Source organism: Corvus moneduloides, chromosome 4 (genome assembly GCF_009650955.1).
Source record: "Corvus moneduloides isolate bCorMon1 chromosome 4, bCorMon1.pri, whole genome shotgun sequence".
Lineage (NCBI taxonomy): Eukaryota > Metazoa > Chordata > Aves > Passeriformes > Corvidae > Corvus > Corvus moneduloides.
The window spans coordinates 56150334-56170977 of NC_045479.1; the positions used below are offsets into that span (position 1 = coordinate 56150334).

Here is a 20644-nt window from a genome sequence, read left to right on the forward strand (position 1 = left end):
CTCTCGGTTCCAGCCTGGAAAACTCTTCCTGTGTGAGACTTAAAGAGCTAGAGAATACCAGGTGGGGAAAAAATAAATAAATTGTAGATACTTCTAGACTGTTATGGTAAGAGGTTAACTCTTAACCTTCTATCAAATAAACAAAGTAGACTGAGCTAGTAGAGCTTCATGTTTTAACATACCAGTCCTAAACTTTGTATTCTCTTTGAAAGTCTTTTCAGTTTTTCAACCTTCTTTTAATAGTACCTCAATACCGGTCTCACTAATGCTTATGGTAGGAGTCAACTTTGACTGAATACACTCAGGATATTGATTTCTAAAGGGAAAAGAATGTGCCATACGTGGAAAAGTATGCTGTGTTACTGATAAAGTTGTGTAAGAGACGGTCCGAAAATCCCTCATCTGCCTCATGATCATCGCCGAAGACAGAGACTGAACACAGCAGTCCTGGCCTGGCTGAGGTGGGATTGTCTGCCAAGTGTTGCCTACGGGTGTGCCCACTGGGAACTGGTACGCATTCCTGAGGAAAATTAGTGCAGGTCGCAATGGACTGCGCCGTTCTTGCTGCCCAGGCGGGAAGGACTGCGCTGAAGCAGAAAGGAATGACCTGTCCTGTACACCTCTCCAGTACACCTGTCTTGTACATCTGTCCTGTACCTGTTTCTCAAAGCAACGGACCCCATAACAATGGCTGTAGATTTCCCAACCTCTTGGCCAGTTGCCCCTCGCTTCTGAAAAGGACTATAAAGGGACCTTCTAAAATAACCGAGATCGGAGATCTCCCCACGGAAAGAAGATGAATCTATTGGCGGAAGACCACGAGGACTTCGTCTCATCCGTTGGTAGCTATTGCCCCTCTTTTTCCCCCTCTCTACTTTGTTTCTCTCTCTCTCTCTCTTACTCTCTTCTATTGCATTACTGTGTTGTGGGCACTTAATAAAGGTGCACTGTTTTGATTAAAACTGAAATCTCTTGTGTCCTTTTACACTCTGAGATCGATAAACGAACCATCACGACCCCCGCTTGCATTAGCGGATCGTGACAAGTTGTCAACATCTTTCGATTGAATACGAGTCAGCAGTGCCCTGGCAGCCGAGAGGGCCAACCGCATCCTGGGGTGCATCAGGCACAGCATCATTGGCTGGGCAAGGGAGGGGATTGTCCCACTCTGCTCTGCACTGGGGCAGCCTCACCTCGAGTCCTGGGGGCAGTTTTGGGTGCCACAACATAGAAAAGATATTAAGCTATCAGAGGCTGCCCAAAGGAACAGCCATCCTGAATTTCCCAAGGACAAACTATGTTTAGTCACACTGATTGTCTTCTACAACTACATTACAGGTTTCTCTGGGTGAGATTAGAGGAGGTGTTGGTCCCCTTGTCTTCATCCAGAACTCTGAGAGTTTTTCAGCATCTGCAGCCAAATTGGGAAGATACATTAAAAACTGGCCAGATCATGGGCCTTAAAGTGCCCATAATAACTGTTTCAAGTCCAATTAGCAGGTGATTCCAATGGATATTTCTTGGGATCGATAAAATGGCTGATATTATTTAACTTTTTCATCCATGACCTTTGGAAATACAAAGTGACACCAAATCAAGAGGGCTGTTGGTATACTGGAGGGTATAGCTGCTATTCAGACCTCAACTAGCTGAATAAATGTATAGCAAATACATCTGTAATGGACTTCCAAAACCAAGAATGCCAAGGTCCCACATCTGGGACAGGATGTAATTAGGGAGAAGTGCAGGCTGGAACTAACTGTTCCACAGAAGACCCAGTGGACCACAAACCAACTAAGTCAGCAGTGTGCGCCTGTGGTAATGAACACTGACCACATCTTGGAGTGCCACAGCCAGCAGGTCAAGGGACATGATTATTGCCCTCTCTTCAGCACAGATGAAGCCACATCTAGAGAACTGTGTTCAGTTTGTTCTCTTGCCAAATAACAGAGAGACTGAAGAGAATCAAGCAAAGTGGCATTAAGGGAGCTAGGAGCTCTGGCATATAAGGAGGTTGAGTGACCTAGAAATACCAATATTGTCATAAGTTTAATGGACGTTTACTGCCAGAGCATTCTTAGCAGCATTCCTTATGGTCACATTATGAGAACAGATGCATTTTGGTAGTCCCATCCAGAAGACCTACAATGGCTATAAGCATATATTAGAGCCCATTAATGTCACTGGCGCAGCACCTGATGATGTGCCACAGCAAACTTTGAGCTGAGTTCCATACAGACATTAGAAGGTAGCCTGAAGGTAGTACTGTTCTGCAAGCGTAAACTCCCATGGATCTTCCATATTTCTGTGCCTGACAAACTCACTCCTGCTCAGGGACTGTTGCACAGAAAAATGACTTCTAAATCAAACTGGCATCCTACCCATGAATGATTTTCCATTTATAGTTGCAAAGCCACTGTTAAAGTGGCCAAAGCTAGTTTATAAAATGTTCTGCAGCTATAATTGTTTAGGACCACTGAACTGCATGTTCCAAGCCAGATCAAAAGAAGCACCACAAACCCATGAAAGGCTTATGTGTAAAGACAGGGTAAATTCCATGTCTGGGATCCATCTGTAATTCTGTCAAACCAAGAGTGCTTGTAGCTGTATACAAATTAAATGTCTGTCTGCCAAAATTAAGTGAATGAAGAAAAAATACCCCCTTATCACTTTTTTTTTACAGTAACTACCTTGTTTTCTTTAATGTTAAATGTATAATAACCTCCCTTTTACACTGGTGTGAAAATACAAATCAGATTAGGAGTTACACCAATGCCAGGATTGATCCCAGAATTTTTAGATTACCATTTTGCTACAAATGGAGATGTGTAAAAGTATGTCATGGGTTTTTTTGACAGCTGACACAGCTTAAGAAGATGTAGCTTAAACACAACAGGATTTTGAGAGAACTGTATTATTTCCAGAACAGGTTCAAGGCAAGTGTATTGCTGACTTACTATAGATTGGCCACACACTGAGATGAATTTTAGAAATTCCAAATACAGTTGGAATGACAAGCCCTGATGTTTTTATGTTTGCAGACTAGTGATACATGCATGATTTTTCATGCCTGGTCATGTAAAAAACCCAGGAATTAGTGACAACTTGCAATGTTAATTCCATAAATAATTAGCATCTACACATAGTAATTTTTATAAATGTAATTTCAGATAGCCAAAAGACACGGTCTACCACAAATTTTTAAAAAAATACAAAAAAAATCTCCAGCTTTTTTATTGCTTTATCTCATAAATCCAAATCATTTGCTTTAAGGAAAAACAAAATCCATAAACATGAAACCTCCTGAATTCTTCAATAAACTCTGTGGTTTATTTTGGAGCCTCTGAAAATTGGTCTGTATGAGAAGTGGTAACTTTTATAGCCCAACCGATCTATCTTCAAAAAATACATTCTGGGACATGAAGGGTTGAAACTGCGCCTGCAAACTTGACCTTCACATCAGCTGGTCAAATCTAATAAAAGACATTACCTCTCCCTAGAAGCCGTTGCTTTGTTTATGGGCACGACTGCCCGAGATCACAGCACTCCTATTACCAGACAATGCCAACTGCAAGGCTCTCCCCGAGAGCCCAGTGTGGGAGGGGCTGCCAAAAACACCCTCACGTCGGGGATCCCCGCGGAGCACCGGTACCTCCAACGCCGCTGCTTTTCACTGCCACGCACCTGGGCCACGGGGGATGACAGGGTGCGGACGGGCGGCCGCCAAGCTGTCTGCAAACGGCGGGGTGCTCCCCGCCTGAGCGCCAGCCCTGGGCGCATCTGGGCTGGGCTCTTAAGTAGCTGCTGGAGCAGTTATTAAGACACTGTTGCCCACCCAGCAGCGCAGTCATTAATTTCTAAAGCAGTGGCCCACAGCTTTGCTGGACAGACACTCGTCAAAATCCCCTGGATGCCCTCGGGCTTCTCCCTCCGCCTGGGCGCGGCCAACTGTCTCGGTCTCCCCTCAGAGGAGGCCGGAGCCGCGGGCCCGTCAGCCGCAGCGCCCCGACCGCGGTGACCAGCGCGGCCGCCGCCTCGGGGCACAGGGACCCCCGCGAGCCCCGTCGGACGGGACGCGCCCCCATTCCTGTTGATGCAGCGCCCCCTGCGGGGCGGGGCGGGCGGCGGCAACGCCGGCAAGCGGAGCAGCTCCGTGCCCTCTCCCGGCGCGGCGCCTCGGCGGGGCGGGAAGCCCTCGGCTCCTCCGAGCCGCGCTGCCAGGACTCCGGCGCCCGCCGTCGCGCCGCACCGGCCCCGCGGGGCTTCCGCACAGGGGAGGTGACTGACAGAGGCAGGCGCGGAGGGCGGGCGCGGAGGGCGGGCGCCGGCGTCCCCCCGCGCTGGCACGGAGCCGAACTGCGCCGAGGCGATGGGGCAGCGCTGGGGAGGAGGAGGAATCGCCACTGAGGGCGAGGGAACGCGCCGCATGCTCACTGGGGAGCACCGGCTGGCAAAACGAGCGGGCTCCTACCGCTGTGCCGGGGCTGCCCGCGCCCCAGAGGGGCTCCGCGGAGCCGCGGCCCCCCGTGCCCCGGCGCTGTCGGCGCCCCGCCCCCGCGCATCCCCGGACGCGGCGGCTCGGAGCGACCTTCCCGCAGCCCGGGGCGGGGCGAGCCCGGCGCGCCGCGGCATTCCCGCCCTGCCGCCGCCTGGCCGCGCGCCGCCGCATGCAAATGAGGGCTCTCCTCATTGGGTCGCCCCGGGAGCCCTTTGAAAGGGCGCCCGGCGATTGGCCGCGCGGCAGCGTTAACGCACACGGGAGAATCTCCCCCCAGCCCTTTTTTTTTTTTTTGCCGCTAATGTGTGATGCGTTCCTCTCAGACGGTGTGTAACTCTGCGCGCCGGTTACTACAGAACAAGTAGTTCCCAGCCCCCCGCCCTCCCCGTGCCCGCCTGTGCGGTGGGGCGGGACAAGGACGCTGTAGTCGCGGCCACCGCCCCACGGGGGCTCCGGCGCAGAGGGGAGGGGGCGGCGGATGTGGTGGGGAGAGGTGTTCCCCCCCTCCTCCCCCGCGGAGGGATATCCTGGTCGCGCTCGCCGCACTCTGCCCGCACCAAAATATTGGGAGTTAAGAGGCGGCTCGGCGGCGCCGCCGGCTCAGAAGCGCGCGGGCAGCTCGGCGGCGGCGCGGTCTGTCCTCCGCCCGCCACGGCTCCACTGCGGCGCCCAGCCCGCTCCTGCCGCCGCGGCCCCTGCAGGGGCGGGCTCCACGCGCGGACCCGGAGCTCCCGGACTTGTCTGTCTCTGCGGAGGGTTCTAGTTCTGCCTGCGCTTGCCTGCGCCCCGAGCGGCTTTCGCCGGGTGGAAGAAGGAACGCGGGAGCGGCGCGTTCGCTGACTGCGTTTCTCCGGAGGACTTTGTGCGACCGACGCCTGGACTGCTGCCGGCGGGGACCCCTAAGGATTACGTGGGTTCCCGCTCTCGGCCGAAGAAGGAGCCGCGCAGAAGCTTTCCGCGGCCCGCCGCCCTCCGCCGGCTCCGGGGAGAGGAGAGCCGCGCTGAGCCGGGAGGACGCCGGCGGAGCTGCCGTGGGGAACTCGCCGTTTCCCCCCCCCGCCCTCGGAAGATGTTGCTCTCCAAGTTCGGCTCGCTGGCGCACATCTGCAGCCCCAGTATGGACCACTTGCCGGTGAAGATCCTCCAGCCAGGTACGCGGCTGGGCTGTCCCCTGCCAGCGCCGCGCCGGAGGGCGCGGACCGGCCCTGCGTTACCGGGGTATCGGGGTCGGCGTTTCGCAGACCCCGGAGCTGCGTTTATTTCCTTATATTTATGTCTTTTTGTTATTCAGGAAGATTACTTTTAAAAAATAAAGCCTTGGTCGGAATCAGGGCAGCGTATGGGTCCGCCAGCCAGAGCATTTGTGGGCTTTTTTTTTTTTTTCTAAATTTATTTTTATTGTTCTTCTTACTATTATTGTTATTCGGGCGCAGCGCGGCTGCGGACACTAACACGGGTGTTTCCCTCTCTTTTCCGCAGTGAAAGTGGAAAAGGAGCCGTTTGATAAAGTCTACCAGGTGGGCTCCGTGCTGGGCAGCGGGGGCTTCGGCACCGTGTACGCGGGGAGCAGGATCGCCGACGGGCTGCCGGTGAGGCACGGGGCGCTCGGGCGGGGGCGGCGGGCGGGAGCGTGGCGCGGGAATCTGCGGGCGCGGGAAGCGGCGGGCGCGGCCGGCCCGGCCCTCGGCGGCGGAGCGCAGGCTGAGCCCGCCCCGCCGCTCACGGCGCCTCCTTTCTCCGCGCTCCGCAGGTCGCCGTGAAGCATGTGGTGAAGGAGCGGGTGACCGAGTGGGGCACGATTGTAAGTACCCGGGGGAGCTCCGGGGGTGCCGCGGGGCTCCGCCGCGGCGGGGCCATTGTGTGGGCGGCGGGGCCCGCCCCGCTGGCGCGGCCTCTGCGTCGGGAGGGAATTTGGCGGGGGTTCGCCGCCGCAGCGCCGCGCCCGCCCCTCGGACTGCGGCAGCGGCGGAGGGGGCCCGCCGGCCGCGCCCTCCTCCCCGCCCTGCACGCCCTCCTCCCTCCCTCCCTCCCTCCCTTCCCCGCCTCCCTCCCCTCGGCGAGGGGGTGCCCCGGGCCGCGCCACTCCCCCGCTGACCCGCGCCCCCCTTTCTGCCCAGAGCGGTATCATGGTGCCCCTGGAGATCGTCCTTCTCAAGAAGGTGGGCTCCGGCTTCAGAGGGGTCATCAAGCTGCTGGACTGGTACGAGCGGCCCGACGGGTACCTGATCGTTATGGAGCGGCCTGAGCTGGTGAAGGACTTGTTCGACTTCATCACGGAGAAAGGCGCCCTGGACGAGGAGACGGCCCGCGGGTTCTTCCGGCAGGTGCTGGAGGCGGTGCGCCACTGCTACGGCTGCGGTGTGGTGCACCGGGACATCAAGGACGAGAACCTGCTGGTTGACCTCCGCACAGGGGAGCTGAAGCTCATTGATTTTGGCTCGGGGGCCCTCCTCAAGGACACAGTTTATACTGATTTTGACGGTACGTGTCCACCGCCCTTCCCGTGCCCCTCCCGGGGTTATTCCCTCCCTCTAGTTGCCACTTAGCCCGTTCCCAGTGACCGGCCACAGCAAGCAGAGCCCCTGACGCGGGTGTTCATATCAGGTCTATCGGTAATGGAAACCCGTGGACCCGAAGTGGCTTAGGGGTGTTCAGTTGCGTAGGAAAGAAGCGATTCCAGGCAGTGACGCAGCAGTTTATGTTTCCCTGTCTTGGAAAAAGCGGGGTTTTTTTCCTAGAGGGCGATCTGTTTACATGGAGGTTTTGCCAGTGTCGGATGTTTCCATGTGTGGATATGCAATTTTTATATGCAGGGCCTTTTTTTAACTCGGAGTGGTACCTCCCCCACTCCCATTCTGCCGGTGTCCTGGAAATCCCGCATTGCAGATTTTTAAAGTGATGGGGATAATTGTACTCTCTCGAAATGACTTGCCGCGGGGGCTAGGGTCGATGCTTTAGAGGTGGGAAAGCTGAACATAAGCCAGCATGTGACCAGAGGGAGCATTTCCCCCAGTCCTTGGAGTGTGACTGATGTAGCCGGGGTCTCGCTCCCCCCGCCCCCAGCTGCCGCACTCACATCTGTTTGTTGTGAAACCCGAAGCCCCGCTGCACGTGACCCTCGGCATCACGAATTCCCCGTTTTGTTTGGTATCCAAGGAGCTCTTGGGCACTGGAGGAAGGGGAAGAGGGGCGGGTTGGGAAAAGCTGCTGCATAGAAGCCCGGGGGGGGCCTTAAAAGCGTAGAAATCGTAAGCAGCCCTATTTTGTTTACTGCCCTGTGGAATTGGATAAAGCAGATTAGCCCCGTGTAATACGGGCAGACCTGAGTTTCACCTTCTTGTCGCCCTCTCCTCCTCCCCGCCAGCCCCCTTTGTCCTTTTGTGTCTATTTTTGGTGTGATGCTGCAGACGACACGTGGTCAGTGAAAGGGAGCCCGCCTCAGTAAACAGTCAGCTGATGGGGCTGTGTTATTCCTTGCAACAAAATAGAACAACCGGATGGGCCAAGTCTGTTGATGGTGTAAGCCTGCAGATGACCTGAAATTACACTGTTAATGGCTTTGGCTTGTAAAAAATTTAAAGCTGTTTAGTTTTTTGGGTTTGGTTTTTTGTTTGGGTTTTTTTTGTTGCTGTTGTTGTTGTTTGTTTGGGTTTTTTTTAATTCCCAAATGCCAAGTTTTTGAATTTAATTTCGCTTTGCCAGAAGGAGCTGAACAATGGGGAAACACTTTAAACTTTTACTCTAACAGTGTGTATTTTTCTGCTTTCAGGAACGAGAGTATACAGCCCTCCAGAGTGGATCAGATACCACAGATACCATGGGCGGTCAGCAACAGTATGGTCTCTGGGAGTTTTGCTGTATGATATGGTTTGTGGAGACATCCCTTTTGAGCAAGATGAAGAAATCTTGAGGGGACGATTATACTTCAGGAGAAGAATTTCACCTGGTAAGTTCTATAGAAGTTAAGTGGGTTTTCTGGTTTTGGGGTTTTTTTAATAGTCCTGTAAATTTGAGCTTGTGTGGGTGGATTTTTGTTATTAAAAAGACAATCAGAATTGTCTTTTTTTTTGCTTTCTTAGTCTAATATGGCTTTTTTTTTTTTATTGCAGAATGTCAACAGCTGATCAAATGGTGCCTTTCACTGAGGCCTTCAGACAGACCAACACTTGAGCAGATTTTTGACCATCAATGGATGCACAAATCTGAAGTAGTGAAGTCTGAGGACTGTGACATAAGGCTACGGACCCTTGATACTGATGTATCTAGCACAAGTTCAAGTAATGAGAGTCTGTGAATTACTAAGGACCTCGCACTGGGAGGGGGAGCTACAAGCAGAAAGACCACAGTGCTGCTGCCAATACATATGAGGGGCTAGAAAAATGCATTCATTATTCTGTAGTTGAATCTTTGTCTGAGGGACTTGATTTTGTTTTCCCCCTTTGCTGGTTTCTGCTTTGGAATGAGAGATTTCCTTTGGAAATGCTGATGTTTGGGAGTTGCAGGCCAGTACTTAGTCAAAGACTGACCTTATTAAGAAAGCAGTGACCTCTTGAATACATGGTAAACTTTTTTGCTCTCATAGAGCCTGGACTAGATTTTATTTGCTTTTGAGTGCCTTTTTGAAAGCTGCTTCAGTGGGACTTTCTTTTTTGAGCTGTCTATGTCCAAAGAAGATCCAGTTCATCATAGGAATTTGCTCCCTTTAGACTCAGTGCTGGAGGAAGCAGCTCCTATGATGCATTGGAGAACCTGTTCGGTGATTGAATGAAGTAGTCCCATCCACTGGTGATGGAATACTTGAACACAGACATTTCACTCCTGCCCCCCTGCCCTTTACAAACCCAACCCACCTCTGCTGCTCAAAATATTTCCTATAGCCTGCACAGAAATATGAACAGGTATATTGGCTTCTTTATCAGAAACATTTATTCATGTTTCCTTTTATCATCTCTACCATTGGGCATGAGAAGCCCCTTTCTCAACTCCCCCCGGCCTTTTGTCACCCTGCGAGTCTTAAAGTATGTATGGGCATGTCGAATGCACAATCAATGCAATATTCAAGGACTTCTACTTTTTTTTTTTCCATACCTGTATAATGTGTTTATGTAAGCTTGGTTTTTCCATGTACTATACAGTTATTTATTGTTTGAAATTTAGAAGACCTCCCACAGTTTTCAACTGTGGCTATTTATTTGGTTAATTTATTTGGTTAGAGTTATTCAACACTGTGCTTTCCCCTCCTTCTCCCCATGGGAATTCTAGTGGTTTGCCCATGGCACTTTTTTTCTGCATTCCTGTCAACTTTTGGTTAAAAAAAACTAAAAAAAAAAATTTCTGACCTTACCAGTTTTTTGTTGGAAGATGGGAAATTGTTGTACAAAGTCTAATTTAAGGGAAATAGAATGACTTTTTTAAGTTAGTCAGTATGCCTTTTGTCTGGTATTAATGTACCAGAAGTGTAAAGTAATGCTGTTTGGAAGGGTTTTAAATTATTGACATTGTACAGTCTCCGTGCATTGGCTCTGGAAGGTAGAGTGGCAGAGTCATAAACCTTAATTTATTTTAATAGCTGTGTTTCTGTGATCTGGTTGCATTTATGCAGCTTGGATTTGGATTTTTTTTCTTCTGTTTAACAGTGTGAAATGTATGGAGATCATATTTTTTATACAGGTATTTCAATTAAACTTTTTGTATATAACAGTTCTGTGTTTGTGTACTTTTATCTTCACTGTTACTTGTGATGAACTGGGGAGCACCAGCTCAAGCCTTGTTAAAGGCCTGCAGCAGCTGACCCAGAGTTACTAGATGGTCTATGCCATTAAGCAGTGACCATTTTGAAAGAATTAAGCAATCCCATCACCTGAGCTCTATCTACTCCTCAATCACTGCGTTTGATGTTGGACTGGGGAAAGGAGTACAATACAGCAGCACTGATGGCCTACATAAAAGGGAATTGGCCCTGTAATTGTGGGACTTTTACCTCTGTCAACACTGAATATCAGTGTACTTGTCCTTAAGTACAACAAGGAAGGATTTCTGTAGCTGCTTGTGGTTATTGTTTCCACAGTTGATATGTTTACTTTCCATTACATTCAGTTTCCTTCTTCCTGCATACACCTTCCTTCTGGGGGTGGATGAGGACTTCCTGTGCCTTTATGGGAAAGGGACAGCATTTTTGAAGATCAGGGCTACTGTTTTCCTTCAACTCCCTTAGATGATCAAAAAAAGACTGGTGTGTCTGTCACTTGGTAAGAGTACTGGGGAGCATGTGCCATTCTCACCTATAGCAAAGGACAAAGAGAAATGTCCTCAGCATTCATCTTCACACGTTGGGAATCAAGTCCTGCAGATTAACGATTTTATCCTCATCTCTCTGCAGCCAGAGACTGACCTGACTTGGTCTTTTTTGCGGGGGTGGTAGCGATTACTAGGTTTAACTACCACAGATGGATCTACGAGGTATATTTGAGGATGTGTTCGGTCGTTAAAGGTGCTTTGTAGTTGTCACAGTAAAGGGCTAGGCTTAGAATCTGTTGGTTTTGTTATTTCCCTTTCTGGGGTCTTTCTGCCAGCTCAGCTCATCTGCTATTATTTTGGTTCCCTATGGGGAATATCCCACTGACATCACATCAGTCTCCTGTTGCTAACTAGTTCAGACTCAAAATGCCAATGAATAGCGGGAGGTAAATGTGAAGAAAAGAGACCATTTTTGGTCTGCACTTTTCTGATGTCATGGAGGGCAGGTGTGTAGCTTTTTCTTGGCCATAAAAAGGAAGCTCAAATTACTCTAGTCGGGGGGAAAAAAAAACCTAGCCACAGTTATGTCCATCAATTTGTTTTCTATTTTTTCTGATTTTGTTCCTTTTTTATTTTAGAATTGTTTCTCCAGTTTTTAATGACGATTTGTACATATGCTAAACCTAGTCCCTGAAAAACTCAGTTCCCTATTGTTGGAATTCTATTCACAGAAATAAAAGATTCTACAGTTAAGATTGCTTAGGATACGGATTTTTCTATGAGAAAAACACTTAAAAGTGAATATTTTGAGTTTTGCTTTGGAATGAGAAATGCCTTTTGCTTAAGAGGGGAGGTATGCTACAGGAGAGGTGATCCCAGCACCTACTGCACTTCTTTAGGGAAACATGTTTCTAACCACAAGTGCTCCCTGGAGAAATTCCAGTCGCTGACAGTAATTAACATCTTCCACTCCAGCGGCTTCACATGTTCACAGCTGTTCTGAGGGATGGCAGCGGGGCTGTACGGGTGAGCTTCAAAGGGCTACCAGAAAAGCGATTCTAAAAACACATTTGTAAAGCTATTGTTGATTGCTGAGCTAGGGACTTTCAACATTTCCACAGGAGCTGTTACTTTCCTTAGCTTCACTGAGAATCAGCGTTGAAATGCTCTGTTTTGAAACATAAAAACTAGGTTTTCACCTTTTGCTACTGAGGCAAAATGCATTAAAAGGATAAAGGTCAAAAGGACAGGGGCAGGAGTGCTGACTCCCCTCTGGGATTAGCTCAACATAAAAGGTGCACTTTCAGTGCTGCACAGGCAGCTTTGGTTGTGAAACTCCCCTGTACACTAATAGAAGCCATGTGGCTGAAACACCATAGACTGAAAGTAATGATTTGTAAAAATAGCTTTTCATTACAGTTGAAAGTTGGAAAATGATGTGTTAATATAGTTCCATTAGCTGAGTGTTTCTGCCAAAATGAGCAAGTCGGTGACAGCTCTTGGTTTCTCCTGTGCTTCTATCTGGTATTAATATCATTAAATGTTATTTCTCCGGGATCCTCCTTTTCATGCTCTCTCCTCACTAGGCTGGTTTTCAACAGCACAAAGCTTGAAAAATAAAATTCAGCAGGTCATTCATATCATTTAAATCAGGGCCTGTTTTAACCTTGAAAAATTGATATAGCAATACTCATACCTATGCATGTATGCATGCTACTGGCTTCATAACAGATATTTTAAACATATTCTAATCCTGAAATATCTCTTAACAATGTAGTGTTTTGTGTAATTCATATATCCAATAAAGCTCATTCCCCTGAGTGCATAACCATACACTCTCTTATTTTCTTTTTTTTTTCTTTTTGTTAACTGAGTTTATATTTACTGAAGCAGCTGAACAAGAGCCCTTTGAACATAGAACTATCGAAGGATGTTAGGAAGATTGACTAGGGTGTGTTCTCACCAAACACTTATGGTTCTCTCTCAGTGGTTTACTGACCTCTGTTGGTGAAATTAAAGTACATGTTCCAAAAATGATGATACATAAATTGTGGAGATTTTAAATCACCACTGGCTGATATTTTTAGATATACCCATATCTATGGTATATATAGCTATGACTATGGCTAATACTTAATTAACTCATAATGCTTGAAAGGATATTTCATTAAAAAATGAAAAATTTTAAATTACTACAAATGCGAAAATAGCTTCTCAATAAAAATGGGAGAGGGGAATATGTATTCAAAAGGTTGTCAAATCTGCATCTGATGTTATAGTGCTAACCTGCCTAGTGTGCCCCCGGTCACCTACATGACTCTTGGCATGAGCGTTTACAAGCATATTAGGCCTCATTCTTCCACTTCATTTCAGTAACCATGAGAAGCACTTGTCTTCTGGCATGCAGATGGGCAGTAATTCTCAGTGGTGTAACTAGATAACAGAATGCTGTGGCCCAATCAGCCTAGTGTTAGTGGAATTTTTTCTACTAACAGCAGTGATGCTACAATTTGTAGCAGAAGTCAAGATGGCAGCATTTTCGTCTCATGGCAATACAGTTTTTGATGCTGTCCCAAAATTTTCTCTGCTTGTAAATTTGCTATTACTTAGCTTCATGGTTGTCTGTGATTTAAAAATTTAATATGTTTTTGCCTGCAGCATCCCTTCAGGTAGCTGATTTACCAGAGACATATTAAGCTTTGGTGTTATTGCAGAATTGCTGAACAAAGTGATAAGGAGGTCACAAATCCATGCAACTAAAAATGAACTTAAATCTGTATAAGACAGGATTCATAATTATTTTCAGAGAAAGTTTGTCTCATAACTGGTGAATTCATGTTATGACTAAAAAATGTGTCCATATAGACATACCAGCTCTTTTTTTTTGATGAAGTGACTAGAGAACTCCAGAGCTGTGGTGTAACTCAAAGCAAAATGAGGAGCAGAAACATACATCCATTTAATTCTTGCAGACATTTTCTTAGCTTGCAATTCCACTCCTTCTGTTCCAATAAACTTAAAAGGTATTCAATCTTTGTGTCCTTTACTGCTTGTAATTATTATTTGTAATACAGCCTGGCACACTCAAGTTTTAAGAAACATTAAGTGGTTTCTAATACTCTGATAAAATTGGCATGTTTATATCTCAGATGCTAGGATTTCCTTTTCCTTAAAATGCTATGAAGGAAATTACTTGCCTGTGGAAACATTCTGCTTACATAATAATAAAAATTCAATATAGGTCTCAGATTAGCTGTGTTTAAGATCTAATTAATATGGTCTTAGTAAGAATGTTATCTATTATAGCTAATACTCTGCTAATTGACTGCACAAACCATTATGTAAAAAGCTGCTTATACTAGTCCACTAAGAGAATTAGTGAGATGCATACTTCGACTTGCACTGTTTCTCAGGTAAGTCTGTGTTAAACATCAAAATTAGAATTAAGTCATAGGCAGAAAAGTAACTTGTGGATCAATATGATCCTTTGTTTACTATTAATGACTCAGCAGTCACTTTAAGTCTCCAATCAGGAGTATGGAAAGATTACAGAAAATTATACAGAAAACTGAGTATTTTGCTCTAATATGTACAGAATCCTGAAGCAAATGTTTTGTTATTTTATGAATAACTGTCTGTGTAATAGCTAGGTGGATTTTTTTTTTTTTTTGGTATGTTAGTTCTACTGAAAAAAAAAAAAGCTCTTTTGTAGAAAAAAAAAGGTTTGCTTGAAACACTTATTCTGGTAATTATGAATGGTCTGGTGTCAGGCTTCAAGTTTATCTCTCCACTTTTCTGCTTCCCTTCTTTTAGGACAGGAAAATCTAAGCATCAAATATCAGTCTATTTGAATTAAAATACATAAACATGTTAACAAGCATATGTTACAAAAGATTGGTGATCCCCCATAATTTTTTTTCCCAGAAGTTTCCAAGCCTAATAGAGTCATGAAAGTGAACAGTCTCTTTCAAGATCATCCTAAGGAAAGATGTCCATTACCTGGGGAGAAATACTCCTGTGTTCATACTCCATGCAAAGATTTTGGGGGGGGAGAGGGGAGGGTTGTTTGTTTGTTTGTTTATAATAGCTAAGTAATATCAAAAGCCTTAAAATACAAAGATTCACATCAGCATAGAAAAGTGTAAGAGATCACTACTTTGCAGAGCAAAGTTGTCTATTGTCCGGGCAGATAGATAAAAAACTTAATCCACAGGAAGGCAGGTTAAGATGTGGAAAGGAAGAGTTTTATATCTATAAGGCTAGTTGAACACCAGGGTAAACAGACTGTGTAGTAAATCAATATTTTTAGAAACAAGCATTTTTCATAAATCATCTAGAAGTTACAGCTAATTTAAAATTACTTTGAATTTCATCAGCCTAATTATCTTGAATGACAAAGAGAGGTTCCAGTCACAACATTCATGTGCTTCTTGAACCAATATAAAATTTATTGACAGTGCTGGTTTTGCTACTGGCAAAACCAAAAATTTTAATGCAGATTTGAGTTAATCAATAGAAGTAGTGACAGATTTTCTCATGATGGTGAGGCTATGGGGCTACTGACCTTTCCCAAAGCCAGCATCAGCTAAATTGTTCCTCCCACTATCCCTTCCTTTTGCTGGTGCACTGATATTAAGATCGATGAACTGTTATCTCTGATAGCAACCCAGCATGAGGGAATGTGCGCAACCGCTTGGGTCTGGGATGTGATGGAAGAGAGATGGTACTGCTGAAGAAAGGATATGTGTAATAACAAAATTTTCTCTAGTCAGTACCAACAAGCATACCCCCTAGTTTCTATTTGATAACTTCTGCATCAAGGAATTTTTAAGGAATACGACAAATCCTGCTATTTTTAACCTTACACGCAAATTACTTTAAATGTCTTTTCTTCAGCTTTTCTTCAGGTACTGAGCATTTGCTTGAGAGGTATACAGTACCCCAAGTACTGATGAAGTGAAAGAACTAACATGACTCAGAATCCTACACAGGTCAAAACTTAATTCATGACTATATTTATGTATCTCAACAGTATGCCCTACTTTTTAACCAGCTTCACAGGTACATTTGCAAATGAGAAAATACATTCAATATTTCAGAATTGTTAATTGGCGACAACACTTTACAGCTATTCATGAAGAAAAGATAAGTTGCAGTGAGAAAAAGTAATGCAAATAAATGAGTTATCATCATTGCATTTATTGTTTTATCTCAAGATCTATGATTTTCCTATTTCTCTGTCATTTTGAGTCTTCAGCTGGCATGAGCTCCATTGTCCTCTCTAGGATATTTTTACCAGTACTCATAGTTTGATATGTAGGATTCCCATATACTTAAAGGAAAACTTCAGCAACTGATCTTGAAAATCTTGAAAATCTTGGTCAGCCCCTGTGTAAACCATGAATTTTGAGTGCATTTTAAAGATACACTGTTCCCAGTTTAGTGCTTGTTGTGGTGATGCACTCAAGTAGCTCTAATAGCTGAGGATCACCATTTCTCTGACAACTCCTAGCCAAAACACTCTTGGTGGTATGTGACCCAATTCTGCAGTTCTTGTAAAAAAATTCCAATCATTTCAAGGGGGATTTTGTCTGTGTGATAACTACAGAGCTATCTCTTAACTCGTGACAAAAGAATGTCTGCCCCAGAGAGAAAATAAATAAGAAAGCCTGAAGTTGTAAAGAAAACTTCTCCTGCAATGCTGAAAAGCATAGAGAAAGGAGCCCTTCTGTCTTTCAGAAGTCATAGCTGCCTCTGTAAGACAACAAATGTTATTTGGACCGCAAGGTCAAGGTAACTTGAAAGAAAAGTAGAGCATAAAAACTATGTCAAAACCTGAGTCCTTGGTGGCATTTTTGTTAATACCACAAAGAGCAGTTACTCACCCCTGAGATTAGCTCAATTGGTTAGAGCATGCTAATAACACCAGTTTTTTTCCCATGTAACTGCCTGTTGGTGTGAAAAAGGGTTCATAACCATGTTGATCATAATTTATACCTCTCTTTTCCTCTGCCGAACAGAATTTCATTAGTCCTCAGCTAATGGCACGGTCCAACTCCTTTTATGGCTTGAGACAAACTCCTACCGATACAGGTGATGAGAGGAACATGTGTGAGTCACAGTTTCAGAACAAATAATACACACTTTCATATTCTTTACTAAGTTACATTCTTATTATTTAATATTATTTTAAAACTAATGTTGTCATGGCAAAAACTGCACTGGTGACAATAGTTCTTTTCAACCAGATAGTTTTCACAGTCCTTTAGAAACTGCATTCACTGATTATGAATATATATATATGATAGCAACTTTTGTCTATATCTTACTGCCATCTTATATTATAACTTTCTTAATTCCAGAACAAAGTAATATAGTTGACAACACTGAATATTTAGCCAGACCTGAAATTAATTACTCTTTCTGACTAATTTTTCTGTTCTCTTGGAAAACTTTGAATTTCTTTAATGGAAATTTCGAATGACACAAGTTCATATATATGACTATATATATAATATTTCAAACTCCTATAGTAGGTCTTCTCCAATGAACAGATTAGTTCAATTGAAGCTCACTGACAACTGAGCACCACAAATGGTGGTCATGAAGGCAATATTAAAAAGTCATAAAGAATCCCTGGACAAACACAAAATTATCAGAGGTGCAAATGAAGTTCTCCCTAGTCTTGCAGGTGGCCAGTACAAAGCTTGCATGGCACTGGAGACAAACTGGAACGGAAGATACTTCAAATAGCATAGTGATAAGGCATCAAATGGCTTGGTGCTGGTTTTCTGCAGGGAAAGATCATTTCACCTTGCACAGGAATATGTTTGTTCTTGAGTACTGTACTTCTGCTCTCGGCTGCTAAAATTCAAGATAATTGGCTTAGACCTGGAAAAAAATACAAACATTTGTGTTGAAATGAAAGTATCTTGACATATCTAGATTAACATTTACAATGCTGTTAACTGACTCAAGCTAATGCAATCAACTGAGAGGATTTGAAAGTCCAGATTCACAGACTTCAGCTAAGGGATTGTCTAAACAAATCTACTGCAAGTAAATTTTCCCAGGTAAATTTTTGAACTAACACCTCTTTGAGGACATTGAATAATAACAAGTAGTTAATTTTCTCCTTTTTCACTAGTTTTATGTAAAGCGTGTTTGAGAACATTTGTTGTAGTACCTGTTAAAGCAATTTAGCTGGAATTGTTTCAGGGGGGGTAACTGAAATCCTGGTCTGGGTGGGTAGATCAGTACTCACTGCAGACTGATGGCTGGTTCTTATCTATATTTCCATGTAGATTTGCCCTTAGAAGGTGATTTGCTTATTTAAAGAGCAATATGGGATATGAAAGTGTTATGTAAACATATGCTTTGCAACTACAAAGCAGTACAAAGTAGTAGTGGCCATTGTAAATAGGTAAATGTCATTTAAAAAATCACAAAGTGAAGAAAAGTTGCAATGGCACTTTCTTCTGAATACAGCTGCTGACTGATTACCTAAAACTATGGAGCAGCTATTTGCAACAGATTTACCCTGCACATGCATTTCAGTCTAACTATCTCAAAAACTGGCTGGGGTATGTTGTACAAATTTTGACCACAAGCTGGCCTGCATATGCCACTGTAATTTATACAGTTGATTACCTTCCACTTTCTCAAGGATATTAACTGGCATGAACCTTCATTTTTTTCATTTTCAGTAATTAATTCCCTGTAGAGAGGGACTGAAAACACTAAACAAAAGCATTTAGTCAGAAATTATTAGAGTTGGCTTGTCAGCTGTTAATCACCATGCATTTTTGCACAAGGAGTGAAAATTTTATTAAACCTTATACTTAGTTAAAACCTATTATTTCCGTAGCAGATTGGAAAGTACTGTCATCTGTTTAGACTTGTATCCTAAGATTCATTAAGAGTTGGTTTCCTGCAACATGTAGGCATTTAGAAATTCATTCTATTGGGCACTGAATGAAGATACAAAGGGTGAGGGCTGTAGCACAGTCAAGAATTCTTTTGTTGAAGGTCTTCCAAACCCCCACCATAATGCACACTGACAACACAGTGAAGGAATACTAATGAAATGGAATGGGATTAAAACTAGAAAGTGAAGAATAATGAGAAAAAAAAATTGCTTCACAGATTTTGGGATTCATTGCCATAGTCTGGTCTTGTGAATGACATGGGCACTAGAATTTTGTACAATCATTCCTGCTTGAATTACTATTACAAAAGAAAAAAAAAAAGTGGTTTTTTGGTATATTTGCCATTTCTGGGGAAGTGACAACAGCAGCTTGCTGAAAGCTAATAAGACCTCAATGCTCTGGTGTAAGATTCCTCTAAAGATTCAGAAGGAAAAATATCAGCAAATGACAATGACCGATTACTGTTTATTATTAGAGCTGCAAAGACTTGCAAAACATTGCTTGTTTTCAATGGCTTTTTAAATACATCAGCATCCTGCTGCATCACCATTATGTAGGAACATGTAAGAGGTGCATATCTCATTACTGTTTTCTGGGAAGAATTTCATATCAGCCCCAAGTTCTTGCCAGAGTGTGGTAAACGCTGCTCTATCCATCAAGATGACTGAACTGCAGTCAGTCATTTGGCCAAAACTGGTATTAAGAGTTGGCTTGTTAGACTGATCTCATCACTATGTCCACTGCTTCTTGTATGTTGTAGAATCTCATTGTTATCAAGCTTGACAAATTTTACTCTGTTCATCCCTGCTCCCTGCCCCAGGGTACACCTTTAGCTACATGGATTTCTTATCTCTCCACTATTCTTTACCACTTTTGCACCACACCCTTTAGTTTCATGTATCTCTTGACTTTCTTGGTTTCTCTGTCTCTTGCCTCCAGCCCTGACATCAGGGATTTGCTAACAGCATTCATGTCCCAGGTGTACTGCTGCTGTGAAGACTTTAGAGGGATTGCCCTGGGAACATATGGTCAGGTGCAGCAGCAACAAGTGCAGTACCTCACTGAGAGCCAGATGCAGACATGGGTAAAAAGCCATTAATGTTTTATATTTTTCCTATTTATCATTAGCAGCCATTGATTAAGCAAGTAATATGACTGATCTCAGGCAATAAACGCAGCTTTGCTCTGAAGGACTTGCAGTCCAGAAAGGCAAACAGCAGGCACAGTGTAAGGGGAAAGGGATGAATATATATTTTTTAAAACAATACCATCTATTTCTACTGGCCGTCTGCCTGGCCATTATTAACTCGCAGCACTTTGTAGGCATCCAAGTTGGATCTTCCTGCTGTTACTGGAAAATTTTTCTTGGCTCAGATATGAAAATAATTTCCTTTCAAACTCAACACTATGTTGTTACAACATCCATTTTGATAATCTGATGGTCAAATGTGGTGATTGTCTCTTGGAGCACCTCACAGGGACACTATTGTTGTGTGATAGTGACCTTACATCTGGGAACAACCTTGCTTAGGGCTTCCCAAATCTCTCTCTTACAAGGCCATATGACAGATATGTGTAAGGCTCCATGCCAGTCACACTTGTTTAAAAACTCCTTGACACAGTCATGCCACTTGTGACTTCCTGTACTGCTGTGACATATGACCCTTACACTGCAAATATTGTTCTGTCTTATGCAAGGGTGTCACTACAGAAGGAGGATTATGTGAGGTCATGGCTACAGTCTGATCCTGCCTCAGCCCCAGATGTACAAGCAGAAAACAGTTGAGTGCATTAATATGTAAATGGATTTTAGATGCAACTGCCCCCTTATCTGACATTCCTAGGTGAACAGATTCTAGATGTTGCTAGATATTGCTAGGTGTTGCTGGATGGCCCCAATCTGTTCAATAACCATCTGCATTAACTTATGACATAGCATAACCTTGGACAAGAGCAGCCAATGGAACCAGCCCACCATTGT

The 20644-nt window shown here is 44.5% G+C and overlaps 1 protein-coding gene across 1 annotated transcript; it reads left to right on the forward strand.

Annotated features, from left to right (window-relative positions):
* Positions 1 to 5098: 5098 nt before the first annotated feature.
* On the forward strand, positions 5099 to 10198 carry PIM3 (Pim-3 proto-oncogene, serine/threonine kinase). Its single transcript, XM_032107076.1, has 6 exons — positions 5099 to 5649; positions 5978 to 6087; positions 6249 to 6299; positions 6616 to 6979; positions 8268 to 8444; positions 8608 to 10198. The coding sequence occupies exons 1-6, from the start codon at positions 5568 to 5570 to the stop codon at positions 8790 to 8792; spliced, it is 969 nt and encodes a 322-aa protein (XP_031962967.1). The 5' UTR covers positions 5099 to 5567; the 3' UTR covers positions 8793 to 10198.
* The last annotated feature ends 10446 nt before the right edge of the window (positions 10199 to 20644 follow it).

Bases quoted from the DNA above. Each gene is read 5' to 3' on its own strand.
- PIM3 (XM_032107076.1), top strand. From the start codon at position 5,568: ATGTTGCTCTCCAAGTTCGGCTCGCTGGCGCACATCTGCAGCCCCAGT. The intron at 6,300-6,615 runs GTAAGTACCCGG...CTTTCTGCCCAG, and splicing joins TGACCGAGTGGGGCACGATT to AGCGGTATCATGGTGCCCCT. The intron at 6,980-8,267 runs GTACGTGTCCAC...TTCTGCTTTCAG, and splicing joins AGTTTATACTGATTTTGACG to GAACGAGAGTATACAGCCCT.